We start from the raw sequence: 14,539 nt of genomic DNA on the forward strand, positions 1-14,539 counted from the left end.
GAGGAACTGGGAGCCCCCTGCATCCCCAGCCCCACTCCAGTGTGGGGTGGTCCCAGTTCACCCCACTTTTGGTGGCTGTGGGGGACTGGGAACAGATTGGAGGCTGGGAGGGGCTGCAGGGGGAGCAGGATGAGGTCCCAAAGGGAGTGGAGGGGCTTGTGGGGGTGGAATGTGGCCATGGGGGTGTGAGGGGCTGGGAGGGGGCAGGATGGGACCCCAGCCCCTCAGCAGCTGCACAAGGTCCTGGCCTCCCTTGCTGAGCCCCACCAGCCCAGGGATTAGCCCTGAAACGGGGAATAAAAGTTTCCCCTAATCCTCTTGGGGGGATTACCAGCACTGCCACACCCAGGGTGGGATCTGGCCCGGCCTCAGCCCCCACCCAGCGCTGCTGCTGACCTGGGACCTTTAAATCCACCCACACGAGGCCCCTGCTTCATCCTGGGGGACCCTCGGAGATGCTGTGGGCAAAGATGCTGCTGTCCAGCTGTGTCCATCCATCCATCCATCCATCCATCCATCCATCCATCCATCCATCCATCCATCCATCCATCCATCCATCCATCCGCCAGGCTTAGGCAGGTCTCACCTGCCCTCAGTGACATCCAGCCCCCTGAGTCCCCAGTGCTCAGGGCAGGATCCCAGTGCACATCCCGCTCCATTCCCGAGGGTCACTGGAGATGCTGCAGGCAAGGACGCTGCTGCCCAGCCGTGTCCATCCGTGCTGATCCGTGTCCATCCGTCCATCTGTCCGTCCACTGGGCTCATTGCCCAGTCCCTACATGAGCTCGGTGACATCCACCCACACAAGCCCCCAGCGCCGTCCCACGCCTTCGGAGGTGCTGCGGGCAAGGACACCGCTGTCCATCCACATCCAGCCGTGCCCGTCCCGTCCATCTGTCCATGTGTCCATCTGTCCATCCGCGAGGCTCCAGCCGGTCCCTACGTGCCCTCGGTGCCACCGTCAGGCTCGGACAGGCGTCGCTCACCCTGGGCCGCGGGCGCTGCCAGGCTCTCGGCCTGCAGGAGCAGGTTGCAGCCGAGGAAGAGGATGGCAAAGGTGACGGCGAGGCAGAGCACCAGGACCACGGCGATCTGGGCAGCCTCGCTCACCCCCGTGTCCTCGCGGGTAGTGTTCATGTCCCCCTCCTCCTCCTCCTCCTCGTCTTCCTCCCGGGAGCCGAGTGTGGCGGTGACAGACGGGAGGGTTTAAGTGATGTCAAGGGCTGTCTTATCCTCCCTCCACGGCCCCCCTCACGCTCCCTGGCGCTGGGTGCCCCCCCCGGCAAGGGGCAGCAGCTTTGCTCCACCCTGGAGCCCCCCTGGAGGGGTGCAGGGTCCTGCAAGGAAGGGGGAGTCACCCCAGCTCCCTCCCTAGGTGCCTTGGGGGGGCAGCTGGGGCTGTCTAAGTGCCCATTCTGCCTGTCCTCACTGCAGCCACTCAGCCCCACAGCACTGGGGTGCAATGGGGACCCCCAGCTCAGCTCCATTACACTGGGGTCCCCCAGCTCAGCTCCACAGCACAGGGGTGCAGTGGGGACCTCCCAGCTCAGCCCCTTGGTTTTGGATGTGATGGGGACCACCAGCTCAGCCTCAGCATCCACTTCCCCCCCTCCCATGGCCCCCAGGATGTGACCAGGCTCCATGTGAAAGCAGAAACTTTATTTTTGGGGCAGCTCTGGCCCCTCCAGGGACAGGAGTGACACTGGGGGACAGGTGATAAGGGACACGGCCAGCACTGGTTGTGTGGCACCAAGTGTGCTGCAGAGGGGTGGGGTTCAGGTGTCACCCAGATCCCCAGAACGCTCTGCCAGGCCCCCAGCACCACTTGGAGCTGGTGCCACACGTGCCCTGAGGACTCACCCCGGTCATCAGCCAGGCCGGAGCCACTGAGCCAGTTCTCCAGGATGGACAAAGCCCCATGGCATAAACCAAGGAGCAGCAACCCCCAAATTACAGGCCAGGCCAAGCCAAGCTCTTCCCAGAGGCTTTCTGGAGGTGAGGGAGGGGATCCAAGCAGAGTCACTGTCCCAAAAGTGCCACGGCCCACGATGACCCTGCCTGGGTGACAGCAGCCCTACAGCGCCAGCGTGTCCTTGATGAGCCGGCGCATGGTGGTGGTGACTGAGGTGCCCAGGGAGTCCGTGATCTGGTAGGAGATCTTGTACAGGTAGGGCTGCACGTCCTTCAGGCTGGTGTCGAAGACGTTGTCCACCTCGGACTGGGTGGGCATCTTGGGCAGGTACTCGTGGCGGTTCATCACCTCCACGATGTTGATGATCTTCTCGCAGAGCTTCTCACCCACCTTCTCGCGGCAGATCTGCCGCTCCTGCTCGTTCGCCAGGTTCACCACGTTCACCTTGATGGTCCAGAGCTCCCAGGGAATGCACTCGTCCGAGAAGGGCCACCGTGACTTCTTCTTCTGGTAGAACTCCAGGGAGATCTGCCCCATGCCGTCGGAGCCGGAGCCGCGCAGCGCGTCCTGCGTGACAGCACGGGGCTCACGGGGGAACGGGGGCTGACCGACCCCTCCTCGGGCACATCCCACTGGGCTTTACGGAATCACAGAATATCCTGAGCTGGAAGAGACCCCCAAGGATCATCCAGGCAAACTCCTGGCCCTGCACAGGACACCCCCACAATCCCACCCTGTGCCTGAGAGCGGTGTCCAAACACTCCGCGAGCTCTGGCAGCCTTGGGGCCATGACCACACCCTGGGGAGCACTTCCAGTGCCCAATCACCCTCTGGGGGAAGAACCTTCTCCCAGTATCCAGCCCACCCCTTCCCTGCCACAGCTCTATCCATCCCCTCAGTCCTGTCGCTGTCCCAGGGAGCAGAGATCCGAGCTGCCCTAGGGATGAAGCTGACGAGTCTCCTCTCAGTCTCCTCCAGCTGAACAGACCTAATGCCCTCAGCTGCTCCTTTTAACCCACCCACACGAGCCCCCTGCTCCATCCTGGGGGACCCTTGGAGATGTCTGGCTTCCCTTTAATGCCTTTGATGCTCCCATGTTCATCCCTGTCGGCCCCTCCTCACCTTGAACTCCCCGACAGCCTTGCGGAGGGCCCGGTCGAGCTCCTCGGAGGAGACACGGACGTAGGCGAAGTCGATGAAGTCGCAGTCCACGTCCTGGGTGCCCACGGTGCCGATGGAGTAGGTGCCCTCCTTCTTGTAGTGGAACTTGCCGGTGCTGCGGTGCAGCAGGATGGTGTGGAGCACGGCCAGCATGGCCTCCTCCACCTGCCGCCCCTCCACCGACACCTCCAGCACCTCGGCGCGGCAGTTCATGGCAGGGGCGGCGCCGGAGGGGCCACAGCAGCGGCTGCTGAGGGGACACGAGGGTGCAGGGGGGCGTTGGCTGCAGCCCGGCTTGGGTGACAGCCCCTCTGCCGAGCCCCTGCATGCCGGTGGCCCAGGCGCCCACAGGGAGCCGGTGTGGCCCTCCCGGTCACCCACGGGGAGCCAGATGTCCTGATCTGAGTCCCCCACACGCCACAGGGATCCAGGCACCCTCGGTATAGGCCCCCCGCAGCCCCACAGAGACGGGCTTGGCTGAAGTCCCTCACATCCCACACACCCCGCAGAAGATCGGGAGGGTCCAGGACTGGGTGCCCCAAAGGGATCCGGGCGTCCCAGGATGGGCGGGCCCCCAAATATCCCGGTCTGGTCCCCTCACACTCCAGGGCGGTGTCCCAGTGCGTGCCCGCCCACCCAGTGTGGTCCCAGTACAGCCCCTCAATATCCCACAGGGAGCCAGCTGTCCTGGATTGAGCCTCTAACAGCCCAGAGAAGCGCAGATGTCCTGGCCCGGTCCCCTCACACCCCAGCCTGGCTCCCCCGCCAGCACACACGGACGCCAGGAGTCCCGGTACGGGCTCTGCAATACCCCAGAGGGACCCAAATTTCCTGGTCAGGTCCCCTCAGGAATCCAACAGCCCGGAGGGACCCGGGTGTCCCGGTACGGGCCCACCCTCACCTCACAGGGGCTCGGGGGGTCCCGGTTGGGCCCCCCCAAAACACCAACACAGATCCAGACGTCCCGGCCCGAGCCCACCTCAGGCTCCCACGGAGCGCCTCAGGTTCTCTCGAGGCCCCGGATCCCCCTCGGTCCCTGGGCGCCCCCAGCCCCGGTCCCGACCCCAGCCCCGGTCCCCACTCACCGCCCGGGCCCGACCATCTGACGGCACGGAGGAGGGAAGTGGACCATCCCATCTGCGCGGGGGGGTCGGAGCACACCACCGCCCACCGCAGCGGCCCTTCCGGCCATGACCAGCGCGTTTCATCACTCTGAACCTGATTCTGTCAATTTGATTTTGCCCCTTCCGTGCCGTTCCCGGCCGCGGGGCGTCGCCGGGGACGGAATCGCCGTTCCGAGTCCGCGGATTCCCCTCTCCTCGGCTTGGTTCGTTCCCAAAGGACCATAGAGCTGCAATGCCGCAGCCCAGAGCGGCTCACCGGCTCCACTGCGCCCCCTGTGCTGGAGGCTCCGCGGCGGTACTGCAGCGGGGCGGGCGGGGCGGTGTCCCCCGCTGACCCCTGCGGGGACAAGGCGACAACGGGGGGGACACGCGTGGGGACACGGGCCACAGGGGCACGGGCCGGGCTCGCGGGGACCACAGCCGCACGGGGGACACCTGGATATGAAGGGACACGAGGATATGGGACAGCAGGACCATGGGGAAATAAGGAAGGGGGGACATAGGGACAGATGGACACAAGGGACAGCGTGACACGGGGATATGGGGACGCGGGGCGACACTGGATAACGGGACATGAAGACCAGGGGGGCAAAGGGACAGCGAGATGGCTGGATATGGGGATAGGGATGGACATGGGGACACAGGGCGCAGGGTGTAGAGGAAGCAGGGACGTGGGGACTTGGGGGACACAGGAGCAGGGGATGGATGGACATGGGGACACAGGGAACGGGGACATGGCGGTTTGGGGCACTGATCGGCCACACTGCCATGGGTGGTGTCAGTCGCAGCAGGAATGTGGCCGTGGCGTGTCACCGTGCGGGGGAGCCGCGCACACACCGACACAGCCCCGGGACCGCCGGCGTGGCCGGAGCTCTCCGCGGAGCTGCTTTTCCTTGGCCCTGCTGGTACCGGCCCCGTCCCTCCCGCAGCAGCCCGTGCCGAGGGAACGGGGACAGCGATGGTGGCAGAGGACAGCCCTGAGCTCTGCGAGGGGACAGAGCCGAGCCGTGCCGTGCTGAGCCGTGCCGGGTGCCATCCCCGCGCCCACCGTGCCCGCTGCGTGCAGCTCCGCTGTTCCCCGCCCCGACTCCCGTTCGCGGCCCCACCGTGCGTCAGCGCTGTCCCCACGGCGGGGGCGGCGGCGGGGGGGGGGACAGAGGGACCCTTGTTGTGTGTCACTGCGGGCGCCCCCGGCCCCGCGCCTCAATGTGGCCCTTGTTCCGCACCGGGTGTCCCCGGTAACGTTTGCTCCGGGGCCAGGCTGTGCCCGGCAGGAGGAAGGCGACCAGCCGGGGGGACACATCAGCCGCGCGTGTCACCCGCCTGCCTCGGAAGCCCCGGCTCTGTCCCCAGCTCCGGGCTCGGGACCACAAACGCCACCCCCCCACCCCCGCCAGGGCTGGCGCTGCCAATGGCCACGTCCCCAGGAACACGAGCGGGGGACACGGTCACGCTTCCCGGTTATTTTGGGGAGGATAAATCAGGCAGGCGACAGGTGCGGGGCCGCGGCAGCCGGGGGTGAGTGACGGTTCAAGGGCAGCGGCGTGGGCAACGTGCGGCTCCGGCGTCCCGGCTGTCCCCGGCTCTGGAGCCCCGGCTGTCCCCGGCTTTGGCATCCCGGCTGTCGCTGGCTCCGGTGCCCCAGCTGTCCCCACATCCACCGGCCCGGCTGTCCCCAGTCTGGCGTCCCGGCTCCGGAGCTCCAGCTGTCCCCGGCTCCATCGCCCCGGCTGTCCCAGCTCCAGTGCGCTGGTTTTTTTTTCCCAGCTCCAGCGTCCTGTTTTTATCCAGCCCAAGCGTCCCAGCTGCCCCCAGCTCTGACATCTACACTGTCCCGAGCCCCGGCTGTCACCAGCTCCGGTCCCCAGCTCTAACTGTCCCCAGCTCTAACTGTCCCCAGTCCGGCTGTCCCCAGTCCGGCTGTCCCCAGTCCGGCTGTCCCAGCTCCCGTGTCCGGTTTGTTCCCTCCGGCTCTCCCCCTCCGCGGTGTTCTGGCTGCCCGCAGCTCCAACATCGCCACCCTCCCCAGCTCCAGCATCCCGTCTTTCCCCGTCTCCAGCGTCCCAGCTGTCCCCAGCCCCGCTGCTCTGTCCCCCCTTCCCAATCCCCGAATATTAACTAAAGGGGAGCACAAGGGACAAAGGTCCCGCGCAGTGGCTCTCACTGTACGTACAAGTTTATATACAGAAAATGGCCAAAAAAGAGGGAAACCCAGAAAAATATATATAAAGGGGAAGGGGCCGAGGTTGAGGGGGCCGGAGCCACCCCCCGCCCGCGCCCCCCGCTCTGTACAGGACCCGGCCGGCGCTATTTACATCAGGGGCGTTTGTACAGGGGAAGGGGGCACCGCGCTGGCGATGCCCCCGGGGAAGACGGCACCCGGGCTGCGGTGAGGCTGCACCCTGGGCCGTGAAGGCACATGGGGCACCCCCAAGGGTGCCCCCGAGAAGACTCAGGCATCTGAGGAGGGACCCAGATATCCTGGGAGTGATCCAGAGGGGATCCCAGGCATCCCTGGAGTGATGCAGGGGTGGTCCCAGGCATCCCAGGAGCGACCTAGGAGTGCCCAGGGTGTCCCAGGCATCTGTGGATGACCCGGGGAGGGGGGTTCCAGGCATTCTAGGGGTGATCTAGGGGTATACATAAAGTCTTGGGAATGGCCCGGGGGGGGGGGGGGTCCCAGGTGTCCCAGAGGTCATTCAGGAGTCCACAGGGATGTCCCGGGCATCCCAGGACTGATCCAGGAGTGACCAGGGCAGGTTCCAGGCATCCTGGGAGTGATCTAGGGATGCCCAGGTGGTTTCTGGGCATTCTGGGGGTCACCCATGGGGGTCCCAAATATCCCAGGGCTGATCTAGGGCACCCAGGGGATGTTCCAGGCATCCCAGGGGTGACCCAGGGGTGCCCAGGGGGTTCCCAGGCATCCTTGGACTGAACCAGGGTTGCCCAGGGCGGGTCCCAGATGTCCCCAGGCAGGTCAGGGGCTCATGGCAGCTCCTTGCCTGGGACTCAGAAAGGCAGAGTGTCCATGAAGATCTTGTCAACGATGGGTGGTGGCGGCACCAGATCCTCCAGCTTGAGGTAGAAAATGCGCTGGAGGCCCTGGGTGCAGAGGCTGCGCAGCTCGGGCAGCTTCCCCAGCAGCTTGGAGAGGCAGCTGGAGCGGCCGGGCTCAGCCCCTGCTGCTGCCACGTGGTCCTTGAGGCAGCCCACGATGCGGTTCTGCAGCTCCTCCACCCGCTTGGGCTCCTTCAGCCCGTGCCGGTCTGGGGTGACACACAGGCTGTGGGACCGCGGGGACAGACACCAGCTGGGGATGGGGACAGTGACGGGCCTGGAGCTGGGGGGTCTCACCTGTGATGATGACGAGGGCGGCGAGGCAGGAGAAGGAGGGGACATCGACGCTCATGCGGTGCAGGCTCTGGGAGAACTCGAGGATGGCGTCAATCCACTCCCCGAAGCCGCGCACGCACTGCTGCCGGTGCAGCACCACGCCGTTGCAGAAGATGAGTTTCCCTTCCTCTGGCTTGGAGCTGCCAGCACAAACCCAGGTGTCACCCCTGGGCACAGCTCGGGCTCCCCCTGCTCCGCGCTGCCCCGGGGCTCACCGGTATGCCAGGCGCAGGATGAAGAGCTCCAGGAAGGCTGACTCCAGCAGAAGGTCCTGGTCCTCCTTGGGCAGCTCGGTGAAGCCCTGGATCTTCTCGGCCCACTTGCGGATGACGTCCATGGAGCCGGTGAGCAGGTCATAGAACTGCTGCACGTCCACCGAGTCCTCCTTCTCAAACGGGCACGGTGCTGACTCCTGGAACTGGGATGGGGATGGGTCAGGACTGGGATAGGTTGGGTCAGGATTGGGATGGGGATGGGTCAGGGATTGGGATGGGGATGGGTCAGGGATTGGGATGGTCAGGACCTGGGACAGGGGTGGATCAGGAATTGGGGTGGGAACGGGATCGGGACCTAGGATGAAGATGGGTGAGGAACTGTGTGGGAATAGGATCAGGACCTAGGATGAAGATGGGTGATGAACTGGGTGGGAATGGGATCAGGATCTGGGATGGGAACAGGTCAGGAACTGTTGGGTTAGCAACAGGGATGAGTTTGGATCAGGAAATGGGATGGGCATGGATGAGGAACTGGGATGGGGATGGGTCAGGATCCAGCCCCAGCCCTGGCATGGCCCTGGCCAGGGCACGGAGTGGCACCAGCCCTACCTTGGAGTAGTCGAGCTTGGTGGCACTGGGGATGGAGTCAATGTGTGCCCGCACCAGCGAGGTGATGAGGCTGACCGGGGACGCATCCGGCGGCTGCTTGGGCTTGGAGGGGAGACGGCCCCGCCGCCCCTTCAGGCTGTCGGTCCGGACCACTGCGGTTGGGACTTGCAGTGAGTGTCTGCCCTCAGCGCAGCCAGAAAGGCTGCAGAGAGGGGACTCCCCGCTCCTGCTGGGTACCCCCACCCGGGATGGGACCCTGGTACCTTCTTTGACCATGCCGACGGCCAGGCACTTCTGGAAGCGGCAGAACTGGCAGCGGTTCCTGCGCCGCTTGTCCACAGGGCAGTCCTTGTTGGCCAGGCAGATGTACTTGGCATTCTTCTGCACTGTGCGCTGCGGGTGGGGAAGGAGCGGCCGAGCTCAGCCCGGGGCGCCGAGCTCCAAACAAAAGCCCTTCTGTCCTCCCCTGCCTCCTGCTCCAGCCCAGCATCCGGCTCCGTGTCCGCGGGGAGGGCTCCGCGGCCGTGCTCCCTGCCCTGCCCCTCCCCGGGACACCCCGCAGCATCCTCCTGCCGCCGCGGAGCACTGTGGGAACATCCCGGCAGCAGCGATCACCTGGGGGTCCCCCTTACCTTGAAGAAGCCCTTGCAGCCCTCGCAGGTGCGCACGCCGTAGTGCTGGCACGACGCGTTGTCCCCGCAGACGGCGCAGCGGCCCTCGCCTGCCCCGGGGCTGCGCACCTTGGCGGGCGCCAGCGCCGGCCCCTCCAGCAGCGGCGAGGAGGGGGCCAGGGGCAGCCCCGCGAAACCCCTGGCAGGACCCTGGCCCGGGGGGAAGGCGTCCGTGTCCAGCAGCCGCGGGTCCACACGGGGCGAGGGGCCAAGCTGCCCCTTCAGGGTCGCAGGGGACCCACCAGGGCTGGTGGCCGGGGGGCCGAAGGCGAAGAAAGGCGGCTGTGACCCCCCGCCCTTGGCTGGCTCAGCCCAGGGCTGCCCACCCTCATAGTTCGGCAGCGGTGAGTACGGCCCGAAGGAGCCCTCCCAGCCTGGGGCCTGCGGGGGCTGGAAGCCTGGCGTGGCGGGCGAGGGGATGGAGCAGGGGCTCCCGTAGCAGTCCGAGCCGCTGGAGGACAGGGTCTCGTCCGGCTGCCCCCCGAAGGCGCTGGGGTAGCAGCCGTACACCTGGAAGTCCTCCAGCTTGAAGGCGGTGGCGGCGCTGGACTGGCCGCTTGCTGGCAGCTGGTAGAGGAAGGCGTCGAACTCGCCGGCGTAGCCCTCCATGAAGGTGCTGAAGCTGGGCAGGGCGGGGGCGGCCGCCAGATCGGCTCCAGCCACTTCCATGGGGAATCGGCCGCCCTCGGGGCTGAGCAGCTCGGCCGGGCAGCGCTCGCAGGGGCCGGCGCCCGTGGTGCTGCACTGTGCCTGGATGCAGGGCATCTCTGCGGGGAGAGAGGGGCGTCAGCGGGACCCCGACGCCACCCTCCGGCATCCAGGCAGAGGATGGAGACAGGGTGGGAACCGTGGGAACCTCCCCTCGTGCTGGGACCGCACCTCCATAGTCGCTGGCTGCGTGGTGGCGGCCACCACCGTCCCTGGGAAAGGTCACGGCACAGCCAATGGGTGCAAAGGACATTCCCCAAAACGCTGGCTTAGCAAAAGCCCCCGAAAGGGAAGGAGGGAGGAATGTGGCCAGCAGATTCCCAAGCCCTAGAGCTGGCCAAGGGAAGCCAGAGTTTGGGATGAACTGGATTTTGAGAATCTCGCTTCCCCCGTAACCCCTTTTGGGGATTTTTGGGAAAATCGGTGCAGGCAGCCCTCCAGGTGAGGGGGAGAGGAGCCCACCCTTGGTCCCTGGAGCCCCCCGGGGCTGTGCATGGATCTGGTGAGACATAAGACAAGCGGAGTCCTGTGTCCAGCTGAAAGCCAAGCCAGAAGTGACCCCAATGGCAAGACGATAATGTAATTCATCTCGCAGACCTTTAAAGGTCACGCTGCACTGGCCCCCCGCCATGTCCTGGCACGGCCCTGCTGCCAGAGCCCCCGGATTCCCCCAGCCAAATCTGGGCAGCTCTCTCGGGCACCAAGAAAGCCGACACCCGCCAGGAGCTGGGTTTAAAAATATCCAGTGTGGGTCCAGCTCTGGCACCCACGGGATGGCACCAGCCCCCAGCCCCCTGCTGGTGGTCCCAGTGGAGTTTGTGCGTGTCCAGCTGGGTTCAGAGGGAACAGTGACCCCCCCAGCTGCCTCCTGTCCCCGAATGAAGCCGAGGGGACCTGAGGCCGTGCTGGGTACACGCCCCGGGGGGCACTCTCTGTGCCAGTGGGAGTTTTCCCTGCCTGCATGAAAACCCCGGCAGATGCAACGCCTCGACCCTTCCTGTGCTCCCGGTTGTTTGAAGGCTTTTGCTCTCAGCCACTCGCTGACAGCATTTGGGGTCCCCCCGTGCCCTGTCCCCCCAGGGACCGGGCACAGATTCCCGCAGCAGCCTCTGCGCTGCCCACGGCCGGGCTCTGTTTGCAGATTCCTGCTCCGGCAGCGCAGGCAGCTGCCCGTGCCCAGCCCCGAGGCTGCCGCCTGCACGGGCGGGTGGCAGTCGCTGGCACCGGGCCCCGGGCCGCGGGCGGGCGAGAGCAGCCGGTGGCACCGGGGGTGGCTCACGCTGCCCACATCCCTGCCGGCACCTGCTGCCCGGTAATGCCGCAGCGGCTGCTGCCAGGCCCGCGTGGGCAGCGGGGGCTTTGCCTGCACGGGGCTGGCTGCCTGCACATCCCTGCTGGCAGTGCCGGGCTCCCGGGGCTGCCCGCATGCTCCTGCCTGCCCCGCTGCTGCCCTCTCCGGTTCCGTGACCGCTCTGCTCAGGGCTCCCGGGGTGATGCCCGGTGTGGGGTGGCTCCCAGAGACGGGGACTTCCTGCAGCTGGTCCCGGTTGGGGTGCCGTGATGGGGGAACCAGCCCGGTCCCCCGTGGCCCAAGTAGCGGCTCCCGGTCCTGCACAGCTCCTCACAGGGGAGAGGGCGGTGTCGGGCTCTTCCCGGGACCCCCGGGGTCGGGACCTCTCGCTCTGCCAACTCCCGCCGGGCGCGCGATCCTCGGCTCTTCCCGGTGCTACCGGCGCTCCTGACCCAGTTCCTGCCGGTGCCACTGGGACGCCCGGTGCCGTGCACCTCCCAGCGCCACGCGGGACGCCCGACTCGGTTCCTCCCGGTGCCACCGGATACCCACAAGGGGCAGTCCCGCACAGCGCGCACCGTCCGTTCCCTTCCACCGGGACCCCCGACTCTCGCCGGTGGCACCGGCGGTTCCTTCCACAGTGTCCTTCGCACACGCGAGCCCCGGCTCCACCGGGACGCGCGACCCGCTTGCCCGTGGTGCTCCTGGGACACCCGACCACATCCATCCACCTTGCAGGACGCCCACCGCCCTGAGCCGCCGGTGCCACCGGGATGCCCGACCGGGATCCCCTCGGCGCCACCTGACACGCCCGATCTGAATCCCTCCGGTGCCGCCCCGGACAACGGTTCCTGTTCCCCCGGTGCCACCGGGACACCCCACGCCGTGCGCCTCCCGGTGCGCGCAGCCCGCCCCCGCTGCCAGCACGACCCCCTGCCCCCGGTGCCCCCCGCCCGGTCCCCGCATCCCGGTGCCGCCCGTACCCGGGTGCCGGCGCGGCGGCGCTCCGGTTCCTGCTCCTGCCACCGCCGCTCCGCGGGCTCCGCCGGGCTCCGGCCCCGCCACTACTTTCTCTTAAGCGCTCGGTGACGCGCGGGGCGGCGCGGGGCCGGTGACGCACGGGGGGGGCGGCCCCGGCGGGGGCGCGGCCGTGACGCACGCGGGGTTCCATTGACGCACCCGCGGCCCCGGCTAAAAATACCCCCGCGGCCCCGGCTAAAAATAGCTCGGGCGCCCCTCGCTTCCCCACACATCCCCCCGGGGCTCCGGGGGCCGCCGGCGGGGGGAGGGAGGCCCCGGTGTCAGGGGTATCCCCGGTGTCCCCAGAGCCGGTGGCCCTTCGGTATGCGCGGTGTTTCCTCGCTGGCGTCCCCCGGTGCCTCCATCCCCGGCGCTCTCTCGCTGCCGGTATTTCCGGTGTCCCCTCGTTGCTGGTACTCCGGTGCGCCCACCCCCGATGCCCCTTCGGTGCTGGCATCACTTCAGTCCCCACCCCCGGTAGCCTCTCGGTGTCGGTATCCCCGGTGTCCCCTCGTTGCCGGTACCCTGGTGCCCCCATTCTCGGTGCCCTCTAGGTGCCAGCATCTCCGGTACCATCATCCCCGGTGTCCCCTCAGTGCTGGCATCCCCGGAGCCCCCTCGGTGCCGGTATCTTCAGTGCCCCCATTCCCGGTGTCCCCCCGATGCCGCTCTCCCCGGTGGTCTCCCGTACCCCCGGTGACGCTATGCCCAGATCCCGTGCGGGTATCTCCGGTGCTCAGCGGCGCCGGTACCCCCGGGCTCCTCCCGCTCGGTGCCGGGTGCGGGGGGAGTGACGCGGGGTCCCGCCCCCGCCCGGTCCCCGCGGGGAGCCCCTGGCCGGGGCGATGGAAAGAGCGGCGGCTGCTGGCGGGCGCCGGCGCCGGGAACAGCGCCCGCGGGCTGGAAAGATGAGCTCAGCCCGTGCGGAGCCGGCCCGGGCCCGCGGGAGGGCGAAGGGTGAGCGGAAGGGACCCAGAAGTCCGCAGTACCCTCCGGAGCCGGTCCGGTACCCCCTCAATACCCTCCGGTACCATCCCGGTACCCTTCGGTACGACTCCAGCACCTCCCGCGATACCCTCCGGTAGCACCCCGCAGCTTCCCAGCCGGAACCCTCCGGTACTCCCCCGGCGCTCCCTCGGTATCTCCTGGTACCGACCCGATACGCGTCGGTAGCGGCTCGATCCCGTCCCTTACCGTACCCGCCGGTTTCCACTCCCAGGGACAAACCGGGGGTCTGGGGGGAGCCGGCCCGCTGTGCCCGGGCTGGCAGCGCCCCCGGGGTTGACAGCGCCGTTAGTGCTCCCCCGTTAGTGCCCCTGCAGAGCCCCCGGCACGGTCCCACCGGGGGGCTGGGGCCAGTGCCCCGGTGCCCCGGGAGCCGCAGCCGGCACCGGGCGGTGCTGCCGGGACCTCCGGTACCGGGACCCTGCCTGGCCTCACGAAACCCCCGGCCCCGTGAGCAGCAGCGGGGGCGGGGGCAGCCCGGCACCAGAGGGGTCCGGAGGGCGCACGGGGGGGGGTACCGGAGGTGGCGGCCCGGGGCCGGGAGCCGTTACCTCGCACCGGCCCCGCTTCTGGCTGTCGCCCGCCCCCGACGGGATTCCGTGACATCACACCTGCCCGCTGACGTCACACCGGTCACTGACGTCTTGGGGATCCCGCGGCACCACCGGGGCCGCCCCCAGAGGGATCCCCCGGGCCCGGCGGGACCTGCCGAGGTCCCTGCAACACGCGACGAGGGGCAGGGCCGGTGCCAGCCCGGGGGTACGGCCGCGGGCCCTCGGGACACGTCAGACAGGAGGGTCCCAGAGCTGTCGGGGGTCCCAAAGCTGTCGGGGCCCCGCGGAGCGGGGGGGCTGCAGCCGCCCGCATCCCTCGCTTGGTGGCGGCGTTACCGGAGGCAGGAGGGTGACAGCGGCAGCCCCCGCAGCCGGGATTAGCTGTACCCCGGGAGAGGTCGCGGGGACTGCGACGGCTTCGGGGGAGGAAACCCGAGCCCAGCCACCCTGGCAAGGCCACGGGGGTGCAAGGGGGGACCCCTGTTCACACCAGCCCCAGGGATCCGTCCCGACACCCAGGTGGGGACACGGGGACGGGATGACCACCGGGCAGCCCCAGGGTGGGCGCTGGGGCTTGCGGGGTGCCCGTGCCCGGCCCTGGCTCCCTGCCCCGGGCCTATATTTATCGGTAATGACAGGCTGCTCCGGGGCGTTCCCGGTCCGTACCCCGCAGCCTCGGCCCCCCGGGCCTGCCCAGCTCAGCCGGTGCCACGCGTGACCCCGGTGTCGCATGGCCATCTGCCCATTTCCGGGCACACGCAGACCCAGGTCGGGGCTATAAAAAGCTCCGCGTGGGGTGGCAGCTGCCACGGGGGGTGCCGGGGTGGCTCTGACAGGAACGGGATGCTCCGACCCTGGCAGCACGCGGGAGGACGC

The 14,539-nt window shown here is 68.0% G+C and overlaps 2 protein-coding genes across 5 annotated transcripts; both read right to left on the reverse strand.

Moving 5' to 3' along the window:
• Positions 1 to 1,644: 1,644 nt before the first annotated feature.
• Positions 1,645 to 4,245, reverse strand: ATG101 (autophagy related 101). Of its 4 annotated transcripts, none has more exons than XM_053967661.1 (3): positions 4,159 to 4,245; positions 3,035 to 3,323; positions 1,645 to 2,479 (listed from the first exon to the last, which is right to left on the reverse strand). In XM_053967661.1, the coding sequence occupies exons 1-3, from the start codon at positions 4,203 to 4,205 to the stop codon at positions 2,075 to 2,077; spliced, it is 741 nt and encodes a 246-aa protein (XP_053823636.1). In that variant the 5' UTR covers positions 4,206 to 4,245; the 3' UTR covers positions 1,645 to 2,074. The 4 variants fall into 4 exon arrangements, with proteins under 4 accessions (XP_053823636.1, XP_053823637.1, XP_053823638.1 ...); XM_053967662.1 differs by having other exon boundaries at positions 3,035 to 3,320; positions 4,159 to 4,183; XM_053967663.1 differs by lacking the exon at positions 4,159 to 4,245 and adding an exon at positions 3,975 to 4,057.
• Positions 4,246 to 6,355: 2,110 nt separating this feature from the next.
• Positions 6,356 to 12,133, reverse strand: NR4A1 (nuclear receptor subfamily 4 group A member 1). The gene is made up of 7 exons (XM_053967509.1): positions 12,068 to 12,133; positions 9,047 to 9,852; positions 8,678 to 8,807; positions 8,415 to 8,566; positions 7,806 to 8,008; positions 7,552 to 7,730; positions 6,356 to 7,463 (listed from the first exon to the last, which is right to left on the reverse strand). Exons 2-7 carry the CDS (start codon positions 9,848 to 9,850, stop codon positions 7,207 to 7,209), a joined length of 1,725 nt encoding a protein of 574 aa, XP_053823484.1. The 5' UTR covers positions 9,851 to 9,852; positions 12,068 to 12,133; the 3' UTR covers positions 6,356 to 7,206.
• Positions 12,134 to 14,539: the final 2,406 nt, after the last annotated feature.

Source organism: Vidua chalybeata, chromosome 30 (genome assembly GCF_026979565.1).
Source record: "Vidua chalybeata isolate OUT-0048 chromosome 30, bVidCha1 merged haplotype, whole genome shotgun sequence".
Classification (NCBI taxonomy): Eukaryota; Metazoa; Chordata; class Aves; order Passeriformes; family Viduidae; genus Vidua; species Vidua chalybeata.

Bases quoted from the DNA above. Each gene is read 5' to 3' on its own strand.
- ATG101 (XM_053967661.1), bottom strand. From the start codon at position 4,205: ATGGTCCACTTCCCTCCTCCGTGCCGTCAGATGGTCGGGCCCGGGCG. The intron at 3,324-4,158 runs GTGAGTGGGGAC...GTGTCCCCTCAG, and splicing joins CAGATGGTCGGGCCCGGGCG to CAGCCGCTGCTGTGGCCCCT. The intron at 2,480-3,034 runs GTGAGGAGGGGC...GCTGTCACGCAG, and splicing joins AGGCTGTCGGGGAGTTCAAG to GACGCGCTGCGCGGCTCCGG.
- NR4A1 (XM_053967509.1), bottom strand. From the start codon at position 9,850: ATGCCCTGCATCCAGGCACAGTGCAGCACCACGGGCGCCGGCCCCTGC. The intron at 8,009-8,414 runs GTAGGGCTGGTG...TCCCCATCCCAG, and splicing joins CCAAGCTCGACTACTCCAAG to TTCCAGGAGTCAGCACCGTG. The intron at 7,464-7,551 runs GTGAGACCCCCC...GTGTCACCCCAG, and splicing joins CGCCCTCGTCATCATCACAG to ACCGGCACGGGCTGAAGGAG.